Source organism: Cordyceps javanica, chromosome 3 (assembly GCF_051103115.1).
Source record: "Cordyceps javanica chromosome 3, complete sequence".
Lineage (NCBI taxonomy): Eukaryota > Fungi > Ascomycota > Sordariomycetes > Hypocreales > Cordycipitaceae > Cordyceps > Cordyceps javanica.
Genome location: NC_139297.1, coordinates 3,023,453 through 3,045,399, shown reverse-complemented (window position 1 = coordinate 3,045,399; position 21,947 = coordinate 3,023,453). Strand labels below are relative to the sequence as shown.

The window sequence follows — 21,947 nt, the reverse complement described above, 5'->3', positions numbered from 1 at the left end:
CGTAACAAGGCAGAGTTTTATGAGATAGATCTTGTGAGCACTTGTCGATAACGTGTTTTGCATGGGCCGTTTTCAATTCTTCTTTGCTGTAGCTGTACATGGTGTCGAGACGAGTAGTGGCTCGTCCGTCGGGAATTTTTTCTACGTCTCGTCTCGCTTGCCTCCTTCTTTTTCGCCCAGCTTTATTCATTTTCACTACTGCATCCGTTGTTTGTGCAAATTGCAAATTTCAGATTCAGAGTCTTGGCTGCAGTATATATTTTGATAACAGCAGACAGAGCCTCAAGTCTCCATGTCTTGTTCTGTTTACCTAGGCCACCACGCTAGCTATCTGACAAATTACCCAAGTTGGCCCCTTGTATCGTCACAATTATTTCCAATTGACTCCGCTGCAAGTCATCCTGTTGTTTAAAGTATAAAACACGCTTTACATAAGTCATTACATCGTCGACGTGACACATTATCAGTACACGTTAGTCTTTTTCCCAAACAAAAACTATCATCGCCCGCGACGAGACCTGTTAAATGTTAAAAGACCAAGTCCGCCATTACTTGCTCGCAGAATTCCTCGTAGCGCTTGGCATCAAAACGCTTGCGTTTCCAGCCATTTGCGCGTAGCCTCTCGATCCGCGACCGAAGTTCAAGAGCCCGCATCTCCTCGTCGGCTGGCACAGATGGCTTAGCACTCAACGACGCAGTGATTTCCCTATCGATAGCAACAATGTGCGATGTAATTTGACGTTGGATACTGGACAAGATAGTACAGTATCTTTCTACCGATTCTCGCGATTCTGAGGTTGGCAACTCTTCATGAGACATATCCTGCGGGAACTCGTCTCCATCAACACTTGGTGTTGGTGAAAAGGCTGGGCAAGCGTCAGGTATGGTCTGCACGCAAGGAGGGAGGGGATCGAGCGGGATGTCTGGATATGGTGATGTGCATCCATTGCCCGGGTCTGAAAAGCCGAGGGTTGGTGAGTCGGGCCGAACTGGGGGATTGTATTCAATCTCATCCGCAAAAGCAACCCTCTTCTTCGTCTTTATGCGTGTGCCGTGGTTGGAGGTTGTAGAGGGCGTAGGAGACGACATTCTTGTAGAAGTGGATTCGTGCGAGAGACAAGATTCGATGGGCGAGGGCAGACTGGAAGAAGGTGAAGTCGGTCGCAGTGCGATTTGAAAGGAGTTTTTATCGGCTTCCTCGGACGTCTGAGAAGCCATAGCATAGTGCTCGCGGGCCTCCTCGAGAAGCTTGAGACGATAAGAAGAGCCGGCATGTAGGCTCCTGGCCTGCATCTCCAGGGATGTTGCCGCATAAAAATGCAGATATATCAAGTATGCAGGCTGGGTGTTGTCCTGATCTTATATTAGAATCATTGCTAGTTAAGGTTATTTTTGTGCCGGAGTTATAACTTACTGAAGTTTGGGCACTCTTGAGAAGTTCAATGCAGCGAGAGGAACAAGGACGGTATCTCCTATTGCTATAGTCTCGCTTCAACTCGGCCAGCGCCCTCTTCCAATCCAAAGCAGTGTACGGAGTATCTCTTAGTGGCGGCAGTGCTTTGGCGGCGAGGCGTCTGTTTGTTGATGAAGCGTGTTGTGCAGCAATCCAGCTTTGGAGAGGTGCCTGGTTTGCCTCCATGTAGTCACTGTAGCGCGGCACCATCGTTCTCTCAGTGGGAGCAAGTCTTGCTACCATGACCATTGGGAACAAAAGAGCAGAAGTAAAAAGAGGAGTGCTGGTAGTGTAGGAAGAAGGCGGAGAGGCGGGAGATGGCAGTGGGAGGCGGTCCTGTAAGTATGGACAGCTGGCAACGGTCAGGTATGAACGCGGCCGGCACGTTCTGCTTAAAGCTCCTTCTTGGAGCAAACAACAAAATGAGCGCGATATCAGCCGTAAACTTTCGAAAGCCAGAATCGATGAAGAGTTTAATTTTCGTCCGTCACGAGAACCAACTGATTCGAGTCGTCTCCAATGATACGCAAGGCGGCAGGGCACAAAGAATACAGTAAGATCTAGAGCCGCGATGTGTTAGACTCGGACCCTAGGAGCATGGGCAGCACAGTGCTTTGCTTTTACGAGAAGCACAGAGGCAAACAAGGTGCTTTCGTGTATCGAGATGTAATTGCGTGGCTAACCGCAACGCAGGGCACCGGAAGGACGCGGCACCTTTTAATAAGGAACGTGTTGATGAAACACGTCTTCCTGGTGCCGGGGGGCGAAGGACCAAGCAAGGTCCGGGGACGAAACCAGTTTGCCAGCCCCAATATACAATATGGAACACGCCCGATTTTGCTGGAGAAAGTGTGCCCACCTGGCGACTGGTGGTGTCACGCACGGCAACGACGAGGGCCTTGCCTAGAGCCGATCGGTCCTTGGCCGCGACCTGTTCTCCATCCTGGACGACGGCGCCGCCAAGTCGCTAATAACGCAGCCGGGGCCGCGACAAAAGCAAGCACTACCAAAGAATTTTCAAGGGCCACGGAATCAACTAAAGGGTACCGGTGCCATTTCCTCATTCAATCTACTACGGCTCAAAAAAGCGACCGAAAGCAGCAGAGAAAAAGCAAACAAGCATAGGGCGCACAGTACGGAATAGACTCATCTTATTAAGTGCCCCATCGCCACTTGAGCCATGACGGCCTGAGCAGTCAGCGTTCAGGCCTTGCGGCCAAAGTAGAGATTACAAGTGCCGAATTCTGGTATGATACGGGCCAACCGTACTGGATGCCATGGTTAAGAGTTCGAGCGTGCCAGAATGGTTTTCCATGCTATCTATCGCGTGCATATCTAGTCCATCACCTGGCTAAATCGATGCTCCTACAGGCTTTACTAGCATCCTTGCTATCAAAGCGCGCCCACGCTATTCTGCGCTGCATGTGGCTTGTTGAGTCTGCCAGCGAAAGCAAGCAGGGGGTTTACACAAGTACATGTCGTGGCTGCGAGGTCATATCCACAGATTGATGATTATCAGTTCTTCGTATTTTGGCTAACGATTGAGCAGGCATTTGCAACGGGGCATCAACCTCGAGCCTCGCCCTGTCCTGTCCTGTCCTGTGCAATACGAGCAACGATCTTTTACCTCGTGGTTATGTCATTGTCCCCAAATTCATGCGCGTACGCATGGATGCGGAAAGGAAATTTAGGGTAAAAACGTGGGAGAACACGGGCCGCTCACTCAGTGTGCTGAGTAGTTCATTGCATGAACACCCTCCCGCACTGTGAAGCCTAATATGGAACGTACTAGGCGCAGAGCAGCTACCGCGTTAGCTCTCTTTGACTAGGCCATGGCGCTCCCTGGCAACCTGGTAACAATGGTGGCCCTAGGACAACGTCATGGGATGAAATATGACACCCACGAACCGTTTGTCAACTAAACAAGGCCAAAGCCCGTTGCCACTTCCGTACATACATGATGGAATCGGCGTTTTAGTACCAGTACTCCGTACTGCAGAAAGGGCCGTCTCGACGCGCACAGATCCCTCCCCCCTTGCCCAATTGCACCGACCCTTGTCGCAATGCGACGCCAGGGTCCGTGTCCCCCTAGGCTCTGTCTGTCCTTTGTGGCCGGCCGTCCTTTGTAAGTAGTCGGCCTCTTCCATTTGAGAGGTTGGCAATGTGGCCGTCTGTTTCCTACTAATGTGAAATAAACACGTGCAGAGTGCCAAAACTGGGAGTTGTCCGCTTCTGGCGACTGACACTTTGACCTGGGCTAGTCGCATCGTTTGCTTGGCTTTCGCGTATCTCCCCAGATGCGCCAACGTATGTCTAGACGATCAAGGTGAAGAGGATGCTCATCAAACCGCGCTACGCTGATGGTCTAACACGAACGCCTGCAGTCGGTTTTAGCGCAGCCCTGCAACATGACTGTACCTACTTGTAGCAGCATGGCAGGCTTACGAGGAAGTACTCAGTAGAGGGTTCAAGCACGCGACTGTACATACCAGTAGTCGAAACATGCTGCACGACAGTGGCGCATGCAGAGCGATAATGATGCGCAGTCGAAGTGAAAAACAAAGCATTGTTTTAACCTGCACCTTTGTGGTTCTCCCAGTACTGGGTATGCTAGCCAGCTACTCGGGAATCCACACAGATGCAGGGATGACTTCTGGGGAATGAGTTCACTTTTCCGGGGCCTGATTATCTCTTGCCCAAACAGCAACCTGTTAGGCTGTTACTCATCCAAAAATATATACACAATGTGGGCTCGTTTTTGCTTTTGCTTATTGAATTACCCAACAAGATCAGACCAGTTCATGTTGGGCCAGAAAAGAAGAAAAAAACCAGCCTTGATTCAATACCGTTTCTGCATGGTTGCCAAATTCGAGTAATTGGGCAAGAGGGAGGGAAGGAAACCCATGACCCAGATTTCCATACTACTTAGTGATTTGCGATGTAATGGCACCGGCTACAACATCACGAAGAAGCAATCATGGACGCGTTTTGACTGCTGCCAAGCAATGTGGGCGGGATCTGGTCGTTGTTGTTGGTGTTGTTGTTTTTCCGCCGAGGCTAGTCAGATCGTTGACAACCTTTGAAAAGTACAAAGGCCTTGAGGGGAAGGTTATGCGGCCGGGACCTTGGCGTCCATCTCTTCGTTTGGTTTAGCGGCGTCGCATTGTTTGAGCGAGTAAAATCCCGATGCTGTCGATTCTCGCTCTTTGACTCGAGCGGCTGAACGAAGCAGACTCGAGATATGACGGATTGGGAGGGCCGGAAGCATGTCAAGCAGGGAACATGCCGGTTACGAATATGGAGGTCCGGGGGGGGAGGGGGGGCTGGCTCTGTGGAAACTGACAGAGCAAAACGCGGCCGTGGCGGTGTCCGATCGTCGACGAGGAGGTGACAGTTGTCCGGACCACTCAACACGGCGTGCAGCTTCCCCATGAGTGCTGAATAGAACATGATGTGCCGAGTCCGCTTGCGGGCCCCGATATTGGGCTTCTTCTGTACTGTAAAAGGTTCATGAATCATTGTACATATGCAGCATCACGAATCATTGCAAAGTGGGAATTGTTGCGAGAATTGTCGGCTAATGATAGCCATCCCCGCGTGTATCAGGTGTATATTGCCGGGAATGCTGAAAATTTTTCCTCCATGATCCCCCAATGCTTCTCCCTCTGTGTTGCGGCATTTCTAGTCTAATCACAGATGATTTTTGTCCTTACGCTTCTCTCTTTTTTTTTTTTTTCTCATTATTCGTTCTCCCCTGACATCTATTGTGTAGTGCTGGAAGGCGGATCGGCAGCGGCAGCAGCCTCTGTGGCAGTTGAGGCATCCTTCTTAATGCCGTCGACAACCCTGAGCCCCTCGGCCTGTTGTACGACGCTCTCGAGCTCCTTCTTCCTCTCCAGACGGACCTTGACCTCGTCGACCATCTTATCGAGGCTGACAAGGATACCCTCTTTCTCGGGGTGGCCATCGCGAAGTCCCATCTCCTTGATCTTGACGTTACCCTGGGCGACTTCGTCGTCGCCTAGAAAAATGGCAAAAGGTACGCCGTTAGCCTCAGCGGCCTTGAACTGCTGGGGCACCTTGGGCTTGACCTTGTACAAGAATTCAGCCTGGTAATGTCTGTTAGCGAGGTTGCTATGGTAGGGAGCAACAGCTTCAGTCCGTAGGTGAAATGGAGTGAAAGTAATGACTGGAGGGAGGTGGGAACCGCACTCACCTTAATGCCGCCCTCCCACAGCTTGGCGCAGACCGACAGGCGCTCATTGACAAAACCTTTGCCGCCGAATGCCATGACGTAAACGTCGACCTCATTGTTGCGCACCTGAGTAGCGGACTTGTCGGCCGCCATTCTGGCCTTTGTGATGGAAAAGATGCGATCGACACCAAACGAGATGCCGACGCATGGGATCTGGCTCTTGCCGGAAAACATGCCGACCAGGTTGTCGTAGCGGCCGCCAGCGGCAACACTGCCGACGCCAACAGTCGGGTCGTTGGAGCGGTCATCGTCCTCGCCACCTTTACCCTTTCTTTTAGGCGCCGGGGCAGCAGCCGCAGCGCCGGGCGTAGACTCGGGAGCCGAGCCTTCGGTTACAACCTCGTAGATCAGGCCAGTGTAGTAATCCAGGCCGCGGGCGAGGCCGAGGTCAAAGGAAACACGGTCGAGAACGTCGAATGACTCGAGGTATTCAAACAATAGCGACAAGTCGGCGATGCCAGCCTGCATCGAGGCGTTGGCGGAGAGTTTGGGGTCGTTGCGGAGCTTGTCAAGAAGCTCGTGCTTGCCTTTGTGCACCACCCACTCGCCAATGCGGTCGGCGACATCGGCATCTAGGCCCTTCTCCTCGGTCATCTCCTTGCGCACGTCAGCCCAGGGGAGCTTGTCCAGCTTGTCGACGGCCGAAGAGATGGTGCGGATCTTGTCCTCCGGAACGCCGCAGACCTGGAAGATGCCGTCGAGGATCTTGCGGTGGTTGAGCTTGATGGTATAGGCCCTATTCCAGCCGAGGCCTTCAAAGACCTCGCAGATGATGCGCAGGACCTCGGCGTCGGGTAGCATGGGATCGTAGACGCCGGCGATATCGAAATCGCACTGGTAAAACTCGCGCATACGGCCTTTGGTCATGGCGGGCTGGTCGCGGCGGTAGACCTTGGCAATGTGGTAGCGCTTAATGTTGGTGATGTCTTTGTTCATGGCAAGGAATCGGGCAAACGGCACCGTCAGGTCGTATCGCAAGGAGCAGATCTCGCCGCCCTGGTCGGCCAGGTCGTAGATGAGCTTGCTGTCCTCGCCATACTTGCCGGCGAGAATCTCTTTGAGCTCGAAGACGGGGGTATCGATGGTGACGCCGCCGTGACGCTTGAAGACTTGCGTGATGGTGCTGAAGATTTTGTCGCGGATAACCATGTCCTTTCCATCCCCTAAAGAAAAGATTTGATTATTAATGACGAGATCACTCGAAGAAAACCGAAACGCGGGGCGTGATTAGACGGAGGGGCAGCCTGTCGAGGCCGTTGGCCGTCGTCGTCGTCGTCGCAAAACAACATTGGTGATAGCGGGGGAGGGGTAGTCAAAAAGCGGCCTTACAATCCTTGGTGCCCTTTGGGGTCTTGAGCTCAAACTTGGATTTGCCGCCCATGTCGATGGTGTTTTCGTCGTCAGGGATCGGCGTCGAGTAGAAGCGGGCAGCAAAGGAATAGACTGCGATTGGGGGTCGGGTCCGCAGGGAGTGGGATAGCAGCCGTGCTGGTCGAGTAGACCGAAAAGTTGCCAAAACGGTCTTCATCCGCAGATGACGCCTCCGTTAAAAAACCTAAGCCCTGTGGTGGTTTTCTACCTCCTGCGAGGCCTGGTGTTGTGGAGCTTTGGGACGACGTGCAGAATTCATGGCCCGTCGGCCACACCCCGCTGACTTGGCGGGACGAACGCTGACTCACCCGCGCTGTCTCTGGCGATGACTTCCTGCCAACACTGTTTTGGCTTACCCTATACACTAAACAGAGAAGGAAAGTTTGATTTTCAAAGTCGCTCAAGGGTCTGAAGCTATAACGATACAGGGAGTGTAAGAAACAGTAGTGTCTCATCATCCGGCAGAGCTCTTGGAAATACATGTAACAATGACCTAGCCATATGATTGGGTCATTGTTACTTGATTGCAACCCGATGCACCAATTTAGGTAGTTTTCGAGATCGGTTTCGCCACTTGCTCGATATAGATCTATTTTGTTACAACTATGCTCTAATACACTAGACTCGCTCATTAGATTGCTTTCTACCAGCCCATATATATCCGTCTCTAAGAGAATTAAGTCAAGCAGTGCCAAACCCCGGCGAAGGCCCATCCCTGACACCGTGTAAATTATTTACCTGGAGACCCTAAACCCCAAAGATCCTCGATTTCTTTTGTGATAAGATCAGGTTGCGTCATGACAAAATCGTGAGTGCCTGGCAGCACCTTCCAATAAACATTTTCACGGCCCCCAAGCAAGGGAAGGCCGTCAATCTCATAATCCTCCAAGTTGATAATCTCGTCCTTCTCTGCGAGCAATACGGCGGTCGTTCCGGGCTTGCGTTGTGCGAGAACTTTCCAGCTTTCTTGCTGGTGCGTAAGCGGCGCATGGCGGACGCATGACATGAAAGCAGGGACGAATCCCAGGTGGTGTCTGACCATCCAGCGGACATAATGGGTGACGCGTTGCTCAATGGGGAGATCCGGGGAGTCCTCGGTGCCGAAAACGGTGCCCGGAACCTCAGCGGACGCAACCTTGGCAGCGGCCTCGACCTTGCCACTGACTGCGGGGTTGGGCTGTTTGGGAACTTTAGCGGATGAGGCGATGGGCTGTTGCAGACGACGGCTGGTAAGGCCGTGTAGGATACGCTCCGGAATGACCCCCGAAGAGAAGATGAACTTTGTAATGTGGCCGAAGCGCTCAGCGCGAATGAGGCCAGCTGGTGCGAGGAGCACCAACGACTTGACCATATGTGGGAAGGTGCCAGCGAAGTGAGCAGCGATGCCGCCGCCGAGGGAGTACCCGATAATATTGAGAGAATCGTTGCCAGTCCAGGGGAGGGGGCTGGATGCGAGTGCCAGGAGCATTTGCGTGACATAGAGACGAGCATCGTGGGGGATGTCACCAACGCCGTCAGAGTAACCGCGGCCAAACAGATCCTAGTTGACGTGTTAGTCGTGTTCGCGCCCAGAGAGGCGAGGAAAATACTAACAAAGAGCATCACTCGGCAGCCACGCCTGGCAAGATTATTTGCAATATAGGTCAGGGTGATACACGACGTGGTGATGCCGTGAACAAAAATGACCTTTTGGCCATCTTCGGGGCCGAACTCATAGACGCGAATGGAGCCATACTGCGAAAATGTTAGCTGTGATGTCGATCTGATGATTTGAAAGCATTTTCTTGCAAGAATGACACGTGACAACATACCGGCGTCTCGACGTCTCGTGCACCTGGGAACTGATCTGGCTGGTAGGCCAAGTCGCGCGTCTCTTCCCGGCTCAGGCGCGGAAGTGTCGTCTTGAGCGGGCTGCGGAGAACCTTGGCCCATCGTGGCCATAGGACCTCACGCGATAGGATGAGTATCGATGCCGTGACCACGGCGGCTGTGGTGGCAATGGCGGCTGTAGAAGTGGCCGTCTCGGAGGCTGACATGCTGACGTATGTGAGCTAGAGGGTACTATATGTCTATATGTCTATATCGATGCAGTTGCACGGAAAACCCGCCAATTTTGGGGTATTCTATGAAATGAATGCGTTTTGAGCAGAATCCCTCATCGTCGAGTGATAGGTGCCAAGGAAACCGAGCGGACAGTAACCGGCTCGAGAGTTATTGATCATGAAATGAGTGCCAACTGTCCTCTTCCGCGCAAGGGGCACGTATAGGCGAGATGTAGCTGCTGAAAGTGGAACAAAGCAAAGCGTATGGCAGAAAGAGGCAATTTACCGTATGCCTGCCACGATGCCAGTATGCAAAAAAAAAAAAAAGAGACGGATCCGCAGCGAGGAAAGAAGAGGACGACGTCAGTGAGGCGATTTTGAAAACGGGTTACTATTAGAGCCAGTTCTGCCGAAGGGGGAGGGGGAGACTTCTTAGCGGCAGCCAGGTGCCAACAGACTGGCACTGATGAGAGGCTGTGAGAGCCAGCTAGCCACAGCTACGCCATCGGGTACGAACGGGCCCAGCCAGGCTTGATAACTGGCTGACTGGTCAGCTTGTGGCTCTCACTAGTGGGGCCCATCTTGTAGCTGGCTGCGTGCACGTCTGTTGTTGACAGTAGCCACCGGACAACAAATGACGACAAGGACAAGGGTTGCTTCATTATCATTATAAACTATGAATGTTTACAAATCCTATTTAGAGCCTCACAACCCATGCCAGTAGCAGCTTGTGCTAGGCGGGAAGAGGTACAGAGTCTCGCGCCTGCGTATATATACCCTGCGTCGTAGTACAAGCGACTCGTTAACCCAAGCCGACAGCCCACGCTGCATCCCCAAGCTGTTGAATCAGATGACACAGGTTTTCGACGATCGGCGGCGTGGCCTCCTTTCCGTGAGCTACATTGGCACGCAGAATTTCCTGCGAAATCTCCATGCAAGCCTTTGTGTCCTGCAGAGATGCTTCCCGTCCTGCCCCGTGCAGTAATGGACCACGAATTAGTGGCCGGCCTTGGTCAAATCCGATGAATCTCTGCACGGACAACGAGTCCTGATCATCAAGGTATACGTTTCCGTACGCATATTGCGACGTCATTGTTTGTTGCCGGTTCGCCTTGTTGACCACACCGTACGTCCACAAAGCGAGAGCCGCATGATGCACAGCGACTGCGTAGAACCCGTTTAGATGGTCTGGCGGGAACATCTTGGCGCATCGCAGAATCTGGCCTGCGCCGAATACTGCAGTTCGCGCTGCGGTGCTGGCTGCCCACTGCTGCAGGACCGGGTAGATTCGGCGTGCCTGGTCCTCGCCTTCCTTGCCAGAGAATAGCTGCAAGTCATCGAGTGATACGTGAAGGTTCATCTGCAGGAGATGCAACACGACCTGCTCCTGCACCGACATATCTGGCCAATCTCCGGCAACTAGTTGAAAATTTTGCAGCTCCCTAACCAGTTCCTGATGGCGCGAGTTGAGGAGCACACTGGCTGCCGAGTTTGTGTTGGTCGTATATGATCGGGTTCGGTGTACCACGCACATCTGGCGATACTCCAAAATCAAGCTCCAGAACCCGTGAAGGTATATCGAAATCGAGAGCTGGAGATCTAAGCGGGATGCATTAGCCGGAAGCTTGTGCACTTCGCCAAACAGGTCTCCTAGTGATGGAGGCCGCTTCGTCTGCCCAGAATGACGCTCCATATATTTAGTTTTCCATTCCACCGCCGTCTGAGCAAACCACAATTCTCTAGACTCGGGTAATGGCAGCGTCAATTCTCCATATAACATGCAGGGGTTTGTGAAGGTTGTCATTGATGCCTGTGCTTCACGAAGGTAGCAGTGGAAAACCAGCCGTTTCCACTGTTCTCGCGATATCCACGCCTTCCATTTCTCTTCGAGTTCTTCCCCTTCATCCGACGCATCGACTTCAATTAAGGGATAGTTGGCGCGCTGAAACTTGCCACGATACCGCATCATGGTCACCGGAATGGCAAGGTGGCATTCTGCAATCTCCATTTTGCGTCGATTTCCACTCCAAAGGGCAATGTCTTCCCACAGAATCAGAGATTGGACAAGGCCAAGGTTTTGAATTGCAGTATTATTGGCCTCGAATCGTGAAGGGATCGTGATTCGAATAGCCTCCTGCACGGCGAAACCAAACTTTCGGAGCGTCGGTACCGGTGTTGACACCGCACCGGCAGCTGCGGCGGTCCCAATCCACTCAGGCCACTGCTCGTTCAGTTTGAAGGTCGGAAAATGAATCCAGCCCGAGACTTGGCACGCATGCGCTGCCAGGAAAATATGAATCATGCTGTCCATCAGCTCGACCGTCGGAAAAGATGCTGCAACCTGGTTCCTGCTGCTGTCGGTCTTGCAAGTGCTAAGCACCGCAGAGAGCAGCCTATCTCGACCAGACTGTTCCAGCTTCTCTCGCGAAACTCGAAAGGCTTGATTGTCGCCCCTCTTCAGGTGAATCTTGGCAGCTTGACTGCTGCTAACCGGCATGTAGCCTAGTTCTGTGTAACCTGTGTCGTGCTCCTTGGGCTGCCAGCGCCAAGGGGATTCCGTCCAGCCTCTGACAAGTGCATTGCGCATCTGCGCGACTTCACCCGCGGTTTCGGGGCGACTGATGCTACCCTCTCGCCTGGACTGCGGCACATTTCCTACGAGATCCAGATTCCAATGATCCAAGAGCCCAAAGTCCATTTCAGTCATTTCCAGGCTAGTATTGTCGCAAAAATCCAATACGGCGAGGCCATGGGGATCTGCAGTTCGCGACGGATTGAAAGGCTGATCGTAAAGTACGTCGCGTAAGAAGTCGAAAAAAGGAATTGTCGTAGGATCCATCAAATTTGAGGCAGGTTGCGTCAGCATATGCGGACCATTCATGTGTTCTGTGGTGCCCTGCGCATAGCTGTACACCATCTGGTTCGCATGGAAGCCATTGTGTTCTTGCGCACTTTCGGGTGTTGGTAGCTGGCTATCATCGAGAATGAGTTGAGTGGTTTGCGATCCGGGTGTTGTGCTTGTGTGTGCAGCTGGGACAGAGCCGGCAGTGTCGGGAAAGGAGGTTTGTGGTAGATGCGATGTTGGAGACGGCTCGCTAGATTCTGCAGATGTAGCCTGGAGGGCTGCTTCAGTTGGAAAGTTTGCGATGTTCTTTGAGTGCACGTGGCCGATCTCGGAAGATGCACACTCAAGCTTCCTGGAGATACAGCGCTTGCACGGCTTTGTTTCTTCACATTTTACCCTGGCAGTCGCGCAAGGGCGGCAAGCTTGAGAAACACGACCCGGTCCTGGTGAGGCTTGCTTACGACGACGCTTTGCAGGAGAATCGTTCGCGTGGTTCGCGACGTGCCGACGTAGTAGGTCCTTCCTGGCAAAAGACTTTTGACAGATGTCACAAATAAAGCGTCGGCCCAATGTATGTGTTTGGACGTGGCGGACAAGGTGTTCGGGCCGCGAGTACGAGCGGCCACAGTCTCGGCAGGCATATAGGTTGCTCCCTACATGGCCCTTGCGAGGCGTCGTTCCGGACGACTGATCCGGTTGAGAAGACTCTGTTGAGGCTGCGGCTGCCGGGCTGGCAGTGCCGGGTCCGGATGAGGGCTCATTGTATTGCGTGCCGCCGCCGGAGTAAGAAGCAGCCGCTGGAAGTTGATTATAAACCGGCTGCTCGGCGTGCTGCTGATTCAGATAAGGGAGTGGGGGGTCCAGGATTTTGGACAGAGAGGACGATCCGTTCATGATGGCCGTCTTGGCGGCGTCGAGAAGCCAAGCTGAACCTGTGTTACCGATTGGCGGTTACATGAGTACGGTCGCGTGCAAGATTGATGGAGTAGTGCAGACACAATGCTGTAGCCCCAGGATTTTGACCACAACCCGTTGCGCCAAGGAGCAAAAAAGGAGAGAGTCTAGGCGAACGCGGCCAGTGACGCGGCTGAAGTTCGAAAACGATCGCGGAGCTGTTTCCGTGGAGCAGGTGGGTGAGCTGGTGCTGACTATCTGTGCTATGCCACCAAGCCTGGGGCCCATTGGTTGGATAACGCCATCCTGGTGAGACAACACCGAGAGAGTAGACTACTCATGTACGCATAGGCTGTTCTTGGTAAGTAGAGTCTAGGTGCTCGCTGGTCGATCCTCTCTCCACACTCAGTGCGCAGTATTCATCGGCGACGTCTCGGCACTACTTTAGCGGCAATGTTAGCTTGGCAGCGACCTAGTTGCTGCCCAGGTGGCGAGGCTTGAGAACTCATGATGGGGACTCGGACGTAGTCAGTCCCTACCCAGACGCCAGAGTTTCGGCCAGGGTGAATGGACCTAAGTAGATGACGGGCCGCGCGAGACAACATGGCTGCATGGTACAATTGGGGCAGGATGGCGGGCGAAACAGCTGGGGTAAGTATGTGATGCACTAGAGGTACCGATGGATAATGACCAGGCCTATCTTGCGCTTTGATGGAGAGTACTTCTCGATGAATGTGCTATTTTTGCACGGACGTGAGTAGTTGAGTAAGTAGCTAGGTACTTGTGGCCCTGGCCATTAGCCGGACATAACTTGGAGCAAACGGGCTCCTACGGACGCGGGTAGATTCTGACTGCAACTTCATCATCTGTTGGTTATTGACATCGAACACTGGCCATTGCAGAGATTCAACTGCCCATTGTGCGCACCTATTGAGGAGTTCAATCATGCGACTACGACTCAAAGCTTCTGCGCATTGCACTGCCAAGAACATGTTTTAGAAAAGATCCGACACGCACCCTCCACCAAACTAGCACTAACTCAACACATTAGGTAAACGGCTAACGACTTGGACAACCCTGTCACCTTGCACCTCGAAAAGTGGCTTTGCCTTGCTTACGAAGGTCTGAGACTGGACGGATACTCCGTGCTATTATTACATTTTTGACAAGTCACCATGCCCAGGCGTCAGATCAGCGACAATAGACATCATACTGATGCAGTCAGTGAGCCGCCAAAAAAAACCCCCCCCGGCTCTCAAAATCCGAGACAAGACAGCAGCTCGGTTGCTTCGGTAGTCGCAGCACGGGACTGCAAAGGGCTGCAACTTGACTCTCCCCAGGGTCTAGGCCACGGAGCACTCCGTCAGGTCCGGCTAGATCCCCCCAACCAGCGAAACAACTCCAGTTTTCGGCAGCTGACCGAGAGCCTCAATAAATATCGTTTCCGTCGCGCCAATCTCGAAATTCGATCCCCGCTCGATTCGACCCTGGAGTATGCCTCTTTCATAATTAGTTGACCCTCACTGCTTCCACAGCCATAATTGCTGTCGCGCGTTACTCTCGCCCGCCATGGGTGCTACCGATGGCGTTGAAGTGATTACGCGCCGGCTGGAGAGAGGCCGCGACTCAGCCCCTCGCAAAGCGACCCTGGGCAACGTCCGCCTCAGAAATCAAGAAAATGATCAAATCATTTTGATTCCCACGCCGTCCTCGGATCCCAACGATCCATTGAACTGGTTTGTCTGCTCTGGTCTTCCGGTCCCTCTCTCACGTCTGACTTGCCGAGAAAAGGTCGCAATGGCGCAAAAAGTACACCGCGATTGTGCTGTGCGTGGCCATGGCCATGTGCAACTTTTTGGCCGCCGGCCCGTCAATTGCCATTGTTCGCACCGCTATAGACTTCTTTCCACAGACTGCGCAGAGTGAAAGTCTCATGGGTTATGCCATCCCCAGAGTCGCTTACTTCTTTACCTCAACATCGCTGCTCCAGGGCATGGGCAACCTCTTTTGGATCCCTGCAGCTAACAAATGGGGCCGCAGACCGGTGTATATCGCCAGCTACACAGTATACTTTGTGACCGCTGTTTGGCTCATATTTGAGAAGTCATACTCTGGTTTCCTAGTCGGCCGCATCCTGATGGGCTTTGGTGCCGGCGCGGCGGAAACTCTTGCACCAGTCACGATCACCGACATCTTCTTTCTGCATGAGCGGGGAGCTATCATGTCCATGTATACTTGCTTCCTCTCCATTGGAGTTGCCTTTGGTATGATTATCTCAGGAGGCATCACTGCCAACAGACACTGGCGAACAATCTATGAAGTGAGCGCTGCCTTGATCGGCTTTGTCCTCCTCCTCCTGTTCTTTACGCTGCCTGAGACGGCATACAAGCGAGTCGAACCCGGCAAGGATATTTCCTCAGGGTTCTCTGAAGCTCTGGGCAGTGACACAAGCCAACATAGCGATGTCGAGACTGGCCAGTCCACCGTTGCCATGAAGACTTACTTGCAATCGCTCAAAGTCTTTCGCCGTCAGCCGTTGACCGACGAGAGCGTACTGAAAATGGTTCTCCGACCCTTTGCTCTGATTCTATTGCCGTCGGTACTCTGGGCAGCTCTGGTCCAGTCTGTGACTATTGGCTTCCTTGTAGCTGTCACGTCAAACGTTGACCCTGCTTTTGAGGAAGCCTACCGCTTCCAACCATGGCAAGTTGGGTTATGCTTCTTTGCAGCCATTATAGGCTCACTGTTGGGCCTTCCAGCGGGAGGCAAGCTCGGGGACTTGTGTGCAGACCATTTGACCAGGAAAAATGGAGGCATTCGAGAGCCGGAGATGCGACTTCCCACCATAATGATTTCTGCGATTACAGCACCTCTGGCCCTTGTACTGTATGGGGTCGGGATTCAGAATCATTTGAACTTCATCTGTCCGACTATTGGCCTAGCGCTGTGTATGTGGAAGGAGCAATTCTATCTTGTGATGTTGAGTGTGCTAACACGGACTACAGTGAACTTTTCCATTACGCAAGCTACTACTGTATGCCTCGTCTATGTGATTGACTCGTATAGACCCATCGCGGGCGAGATTACTCTTGCCGTCATGGGATTCAAATGTGAGCCTGCCTATCGCTGTATATCAAAACGTATCCTGCTCACACACAACCCTCTGCAGCACTTTTTGGATTTTTCCTCTCTTTCGAGACAAATCCTTGGATCAACAAGTCTGGTTATCAAAACGCATATGGTGCCATGGCTGGCATCTCGGCGGGTGTCATTATTCTATGGATTCCATTATATTTTTGGGGCAAGACGCTTCGAACGAAGACGTGGCAATGGCGGATTATGTCACTGGTGCACTGGGCAAACGATCGTGAGGTTGGCGAATGATTTTCGGTTATTTGCGTTTGATTAAAGTGTGCACATAGCTGTCATTTGTTCTTTGTTGTACTTTTTAGTTGTTGTTTTGTTGGGCGAAATCATTGAGAGAACCCAGTAATTGAATACGTAGTGGACACGTTTGCGCGCTGGCCGATGAATACAAGCCATCTATGTATTATCTATCATATTCTGTGAGTGAGATATAAGGAGCGGAAAACTCAAGATACGGCACAATGAAGATATTTTATTAGTGATTCAGATTTCAAGTTTATATCCTCTGGGATATATGCTTGTCGGTCCTGGTCTTCCTGTAGAGTGGGGATGGCGCCGGCATCTGTCGCCACAGCAGGCCCCGATAGGCACAGGATGGCGTGTGACATGTCTCTTTAGTGGCGATGGCTGCTTTGCTAACAGCGCCCACTTCCTGACGCAAGGGTTGCTCGCGTGTCTGGACTCGCTCTCCAGACCCTAGGCCATCGAAACGCTCTTTGATTTGACGTGCTTGCATGGCCTTTGGCTCGATTTGATCCTTTGCTCTTCAGTTTCTTCCTTCTCTCCGTGCTCGTCGGACTAGCGCTCGGGTAACAGGTACTGAGAGCTGGCGTCTAGGTAGAAAGCAAGTGGCTGAGCGCCTGAACGAAACCTAGGCGGCGACATCTCGAGCCCGCAGCGGTTACAAATCAGAAGCCGTCCATCAAGATCCTACTCTTTTTTTCCGACTCTCCTTCTCGCTCCTCCTCGATACTATTCTACCTTGATACGTGATCTGGCTTTGGATAGACGCTACAATTTTTCGAAGGCTTTACGCTTCTTGCACTGATGTTATAGAGCATGGCGACCCCGCGAGACCGTACCGCGCCAACGACGCCGAGCGAGACGACAAATGATCTGACAGAGCCCAGCCCATCAACGAGTGCTGAGCGCCCCCGTTCTGCAGAAGGGGGTGCCAGTATGTCTGCAGACTGTGCCGTAACACCCAATATTCACCATGAGGAGGATCCTACGCAGGCTGGCGATGCCTTCTCGGGTCCAACAAGTGGTCCAACGGGGCAAACATCGGTGGCAACCAACGACGCGCCTTCAACTGCCGTGACTACAGAGAGAGAGCCGCAGAATACGCAAGGCGGGAATGGAGATGCAGAAATTGATGATATAAACTCGAACCAACCCCACCGAGAGATACACAGCGCCAGCGATGCTCAAAGCGCCAGCGCCACAAACACCACACTTCCTGTCCGGACCTCATCCAGGCGGGCTGTGTCGCGGACCACAACGGCCCAGACAGCGGCTAGCTCATCAACAAGGCCCTGGATCGAATCTCCGTCCAGCACCCGGTTTGTCGGTCCAGATGGACGAGTGGTGGACTTGTCATCCATCATGTACCCGCAGCGGTCTGGCAGCATGGCCGAGGGTGTGCCACGTCTATCTACAGGTCGCCGAAGCATCCTGCATCAGCAAGTTGGCTCTCCTGCAGAGCGCCCACACAGATATCGGCGAGAAACACCGGAGTTCTCCCTCCCTAGGTGGCAGCCAGATGCCGAGGTGACGCTCTGTCCAATCTGCAACACCCAGTTCAGCATCTGGGTGCGAAAGCACCACTGCAGGTGTGTGACCACCCGGCACAGCTGCATGGCATATGCGGGCTACTAACAAGGGCGACAGGAAATGCGGCAGAGTAGTCTGCAACTCATGCTCCCCGCATCGAATCACGATCCCGAATCAATACATTGTCCGGCCCCCCGACTCGGAAGTGTCGTTTGCCTCCAGCCTGTTTGCAGACCCGATGGGAGCCGGCTTCCTGGAGCATGACGGAATGCCAGGCGGCGAACGGGTCAGGCTCTGCAACCCATGCGTCCCCGACCCGAATATAGCGCCGCCGCAGAGCCCTACGCCACTTTCTCCGCGCTCACCGCACCACCGGTCTCGGAGCAGCTTGAGCAGCACATATGGTGGGATGCAATCAAGTGGCGGTTATGGAGGACTCGCAAGCGCGTTGCAAGCGATCAACGATCCAGCTCAATATAGTGGCTCTCGCACAAGGAGCATCACTCTCGTACGTTGTAGCCGTCTTCCGGTTTTCTTGCTTTCTTGCTTTCTTCCTTTCCCCATTCTCTTTTTTCTTGTTGCGTTTTGGCAAGGGTTAACTGACTGGATCATTAGAACCCTCCTGGAAGAAGCCATGATCCCGTACCGACATCAAGCCGCAGCGCCTCATATCAGACCTCTTTTGAACAATATTTGTCGATGCACTCTGGGCGTGCAGGCCCGTCGCAGTTCACTACCCGGCCAGGGCTGTTTGAGGACATGGCAACGTCGTCGCGGCACCGCGCGCTGCCTCCGACACCACAACTTGCAGAAGAAGACGAATGTCCTGTTTGCCACAGGGAGTTGCCAGCAGCAACGCTCCCAGACTTTGAAGTATTGCGAGAGCAACACATCACGGCATGCATTCAGTCGCACAGCACATACGGCAGTCCTGCTCCCGCCGGCGGGCCCACGGCCGCGCCGCCAGTCCCTCGGCGCAGCGGCATGTACACGTATGCAGCTACGGAGAAGGACTGCGTGGACGATGCCGAGTGCACAATCTGCCTCGAGGAGTTTGCAGTCGGTGTGCCCATGGCGCGGCTGGAGTGCCTCTGCCGCTTTCACCGGGCCTGCATTGCGGCTTGGTTTGTGAACCACCCTGGACGCTGCCCCGTACACCAGCACGACGGGTTCGGATTTTAGGAGTGATATTGACGATGACGTGCGCGTGAATGGGCACAATTAGAATTGGACGATTCAAACCGATGGTTGGAGTTATCGAAGGGTTTGCATTTTTTTTATGGGAGCAAGCGATCTGATTTTGTACATTTACATACCACTCATCCTCTCACCTGTTTCTATTTATATTCATTATAGCATCCTATCTATACTGTAACAAATTAGATTGATAGTCGACTGACCGAGGCATCTTGATGTGTCCATGTTATGATTTTGGGGGCTTTTGTTCCTCTTTAATATTTGTGGGCAAGCACGATGCATATGTGCTGGTTGAGAGATGGAGCGGCTTGTTAATTTTTCACACAGCATGGTCGAAAAATAATAATCACCCCATATACTCCGTACATGCACATGTGTATGCAGTTTTGCATCGCCCACCGTTTACGTCGTACGTCTGGATAACTAGCGGGGCAGGGCTACGCAGCCAACTGGCCGTTTCCAAAAAGCCCACTGGGAATTCGACTTGCAGTAGAGCAGCAAGCATGCATGCAGGCAAGCCTGACAAGACCCGGTTGGACTGACAAGGTACCTAGGCAGGACAACATTTGGAAATTGGCCATTGCGCAAAGCGATTAACGGACAAGCAAAAGGAAAACGGGGGTTTAAAAAAAAGGCGGCAAGTAGGCGGGATTGGCGAGACGAGAGTTTTGGCTATCGGCTGAAAGGCTGAGGGCAGCTGGAAGCTAACTAATTAGAGCCGGCGGCGGCCATACTCCGTACAAGTGTATTCAACCCTTGCAAGGTTTGGCTTCAAAGACCATGCCGAGCTGGAGAGCTGGCAACTGGGCAGCATACCAGGAACTTGGAATGACCTGGCCAGCTGGGGTAGCCGGATCACGGCTATTACTCAAGCCGATACCTTGGAAGGCGGTTGAGATATCAGTACGCAATACTGGCCGCTGGCCACGGATTACTTGCTGGTGGAAAGTAGAGCGCCACCGATACTCAGTACATTCGCAGAAATGCAGCTTCAGCTGGACCAGTGAACGGAGAGGGCGATGCCGATGCTAGCAGATGGGTGGGCACTATCAGCATGGCAATGTGCAGCGGGAGGGAGGGGGGGGGGGGGTGGTTCCACTTGGGCGAGGTCAGCGAGCATGTGGTGGTGTGTGGTAACCGCAACCGATCTGGGGTCGCTGTGCTCCGTAATCTGTACTTGCTCCCCAATCCGTACTTGGCAGGGTAGGGGATCCCGAGAGAGGCTCTATCAGTACGACGTGCATTGTGGATTTGAGCAAGAGGTGGGCGTGAGAAGCATTGTGGCATCGAGGAGAGATCGAGTAACAAGGATAAAATGAGGATGATGATGTAGTGCCGCAGTGTAGCGATGCGATGAGGAGAGGCATGACCGGCTGCCAGTCATGGCTTGGGGAATGTGTAAGTTTAGCCGTCCGGCCATGGAGAACCAGCCAAGCAGGCTGCAGAAGAATGCCATCGTCGTACAGAGTACTTACGGAGGGCTACCGATGAAATTAATAATGACGGGGGGAGGGGGTGTAGTTGTACTGGAAGCTGCGTGTCTTGGTCCAAAGAGGCCTCGCTCGTACAATAGAGTTGCAACGTGATCTGTATACCCAGTAGTTAGTTGCTTGTGTTATGAATCGCTCCAAGTACTCATTGGTAAGTACTTACTTAAGTACTGAAAGAGACGTTCTTGGACAAGTACTTGCAAGTCGCTGTCGCCCCCCAATCCACGTCTAACCACATCAAATCACACGCACATGCTTGTCTGGCTTATTCCGCTCCAACATTGGCCTACCATTTTTTTTTTTCAAAAAAAAAATCTCCTTTAGCCTCGTTTTTTTTATTCGCTTCTTTCCCCTGCCCTGCTCCAACCGGACGAGAAAAAAAAAAAAGGTTCCAGAGCAAGGCTCCTGCCGTGATTAGCGCTCTAGCGCAGCCCCCCATCAGGCCAGTTACGTAGCCGGAGAGACTGTAAAGCCCACCGAAAAGCTGGCCCCTCCTTCAGCAGAACCAGGATCAGACCAGAGAGCTGGGACTCGGCAGCTTTGGGCGGGGCGGAGACATGGCTGGGTCTGCGTAATTTGTACCTGTACTTGATCAGCGTGGAGACGTGGCCAAGTACTCAGTAGGGAACAGAAGAGACGAGCTGTGCGAGAACCTACAGAAGTACTGCTAAGCACCTAAGGGAGGAATCCGGATAGCATGGGAGGGAGACAGATAGACAGCAAGGATGAGACAGAGCGCGCCGCGTGTCCAGCTTGGCTGGCGAGGTGTGGCCGAGCTGCGATAAGTAAGTACCAGTAAGTAAATGAATAAGTAAGTAGATGCCTACTGGGTACCTAGGTCAGGCCAGAGCTGGCTCTGCAGTTTGGCTACTTGGCTACCTGCCACCTGCCTACTTACTGTGAGTCAATTGTGGTGGCTGCTGCTAAGTATTACTGCTGCAGCTGCAAGACATGGGAAAGCTGCTAAAGATGAACGGAATTACTTACTCTTTGTGCTAACAAGTACCTACTTACTGAGCAGGATGCCTCTCGTCATACCGTCATACGTTTGTCGTACCTTGAATAAAGAGCAGCCTACCTATCCAAGTATCTGTACATCCCAGCACCCAAACTATCAGGTACCCCAGGTCTGCCTTTCTATCCTTAGTAGGCACCTACGTCTCCACTGTAGCTACCTCTAGCCTCTACCAGTAGGTAGCCTTTCAATTGCTTGCTGGCTATCCGTACGTTGGTAGCTTATAGCTGTTGCGTGGTACCAGTAGCTGCGCAAAACCAGAGCTTATTAGCTTTGGCTGCACTTATGGCTTGCTGCTGCTGCTGCTCTCGCTCCTCTTCCTCTTCCTCTTTTTCGTCATCGTTGTCATCGTCAACTTGTTCAAGCCTGCTTTCCGACGAGCTAGCCAGCAAGCCACGCCCCTCATACTTCTTCAATCCATCCATCCTCTTTCTATAGCCGTTTTTACCCATCATTCCCCCCTCC

At 52.8% G+C, this 21,947-nt stretch overlaps 5 protein-coding genes across 5 annotated transcripts; 2 read left to right on the top strand and 3 right to left on the bottom strand.

Moving 5' to 3' along the window:
• Nucleotides 1-528: 528 nt before the first annotated feature.
• Nucleotides 529-1,663, bottom strand: V2A60_005119 (uncharacterized protein; the record flags this gene model as incomplete). Its single annotated transcript, XM_083256432.1, has 2 exons — nucleotides 529-1,353; nucleotides 1,415-1,663. 2 exons carry the CDS (start codon nucleotides 1,661-1,663, stop codon nucleotides 529-531), a joined length of 1,074 nt encoding a protein of 357 aa, XP_083112558.1.
• A 3,551-nt stretch (nucleotides 1,664-5,214) lies between these two features.
• On the bottom strand, nucleotides 5,215-9,115 carry V2A60_005118 (histidine--tRNA ligase; the record flags this gene model as incomplete). Its single annotated transcript, XM_083256431.1, has 6 exons — nucleotides 5,215-5,562; nucleotides 5,670-6,871; nucleotides 7,038-7,151; nucleotides 7,818-8,619; nucleotides 8,673-8,813; nucleotides 8,891-9,115. 6 exons carry the CDS (start codon nucleotides 9,113-9,115, stop codon nucleotides 5,215-5,217), a joined length of 2,832 nt encoding a protein of 943 aa, XP_083112557.1.
• An 808-nt stretch (nucleotides 9,116-9,923) lies between these two features.
• Nucleotides 9,924-12,860, bottom strand: V2A60_005117 (uncharacterized protein; the record flags this gene model as incomplete). The annotated part of the gene is made up of 1 exon (XM_083256430.1): nucleotides 9,924-12,860. The coding sequence occupies one exon, from the start codon at nucleotides 12,858-12,860 to the stop codon at nucleotides 9,924-9,926; it is 2,937 nt and encodes a 978-aa protein (XP_083112556.1).
• A 1,569-nt stretch (nucleotides 12,861-14,429) lies between these two features.
• On the top strand, nucleotides 14,430-16,244 carry V2A60_005116 (uncharacterized protein; the record flags this gene model as incomplete). Its single annotated transcript, XM_083256429.1, has 4 exons — nucleotides 14,430-14,596; nucleotides 14,652-15,808; nucleotides 15,866-15,970; nucleotides 16,030-16,244. 4 exons carry the CDS (start codon nucleotides 14,430-14,432, stop codon nucleotides 16,242-16,244), a joined length of 1,644 nt encoding a protein of 547 aa, XP_083112555.1.
• Nucleotides 16,245-17,612: 1,368 nt separating this feature from the next.
• V2A60_005115 (FYVE zinc finger-domain-containing protein) lies at nucleotides 17,613-18,962 on the top strand (the record flags this gene model as incomplete). Its single annotated transcript, XM_083256428.1, has 3 exons — nucleotides 17,613-17,839; nucleotides 17,898-18,288; nucleotides 18,396-18,962. The coding sequence occupies 3 exons, from the start codon at nucleotides 17,613-17,615 to the stop codon at nucleotides 18,960-18,962; spliced, it is 1,185 nt and encodes a 394-aa protein (XP_083112554.1).
• Between the last annotated feature and the right edge of the window lie 2,985 nt (nucleotides 18,963-21,947).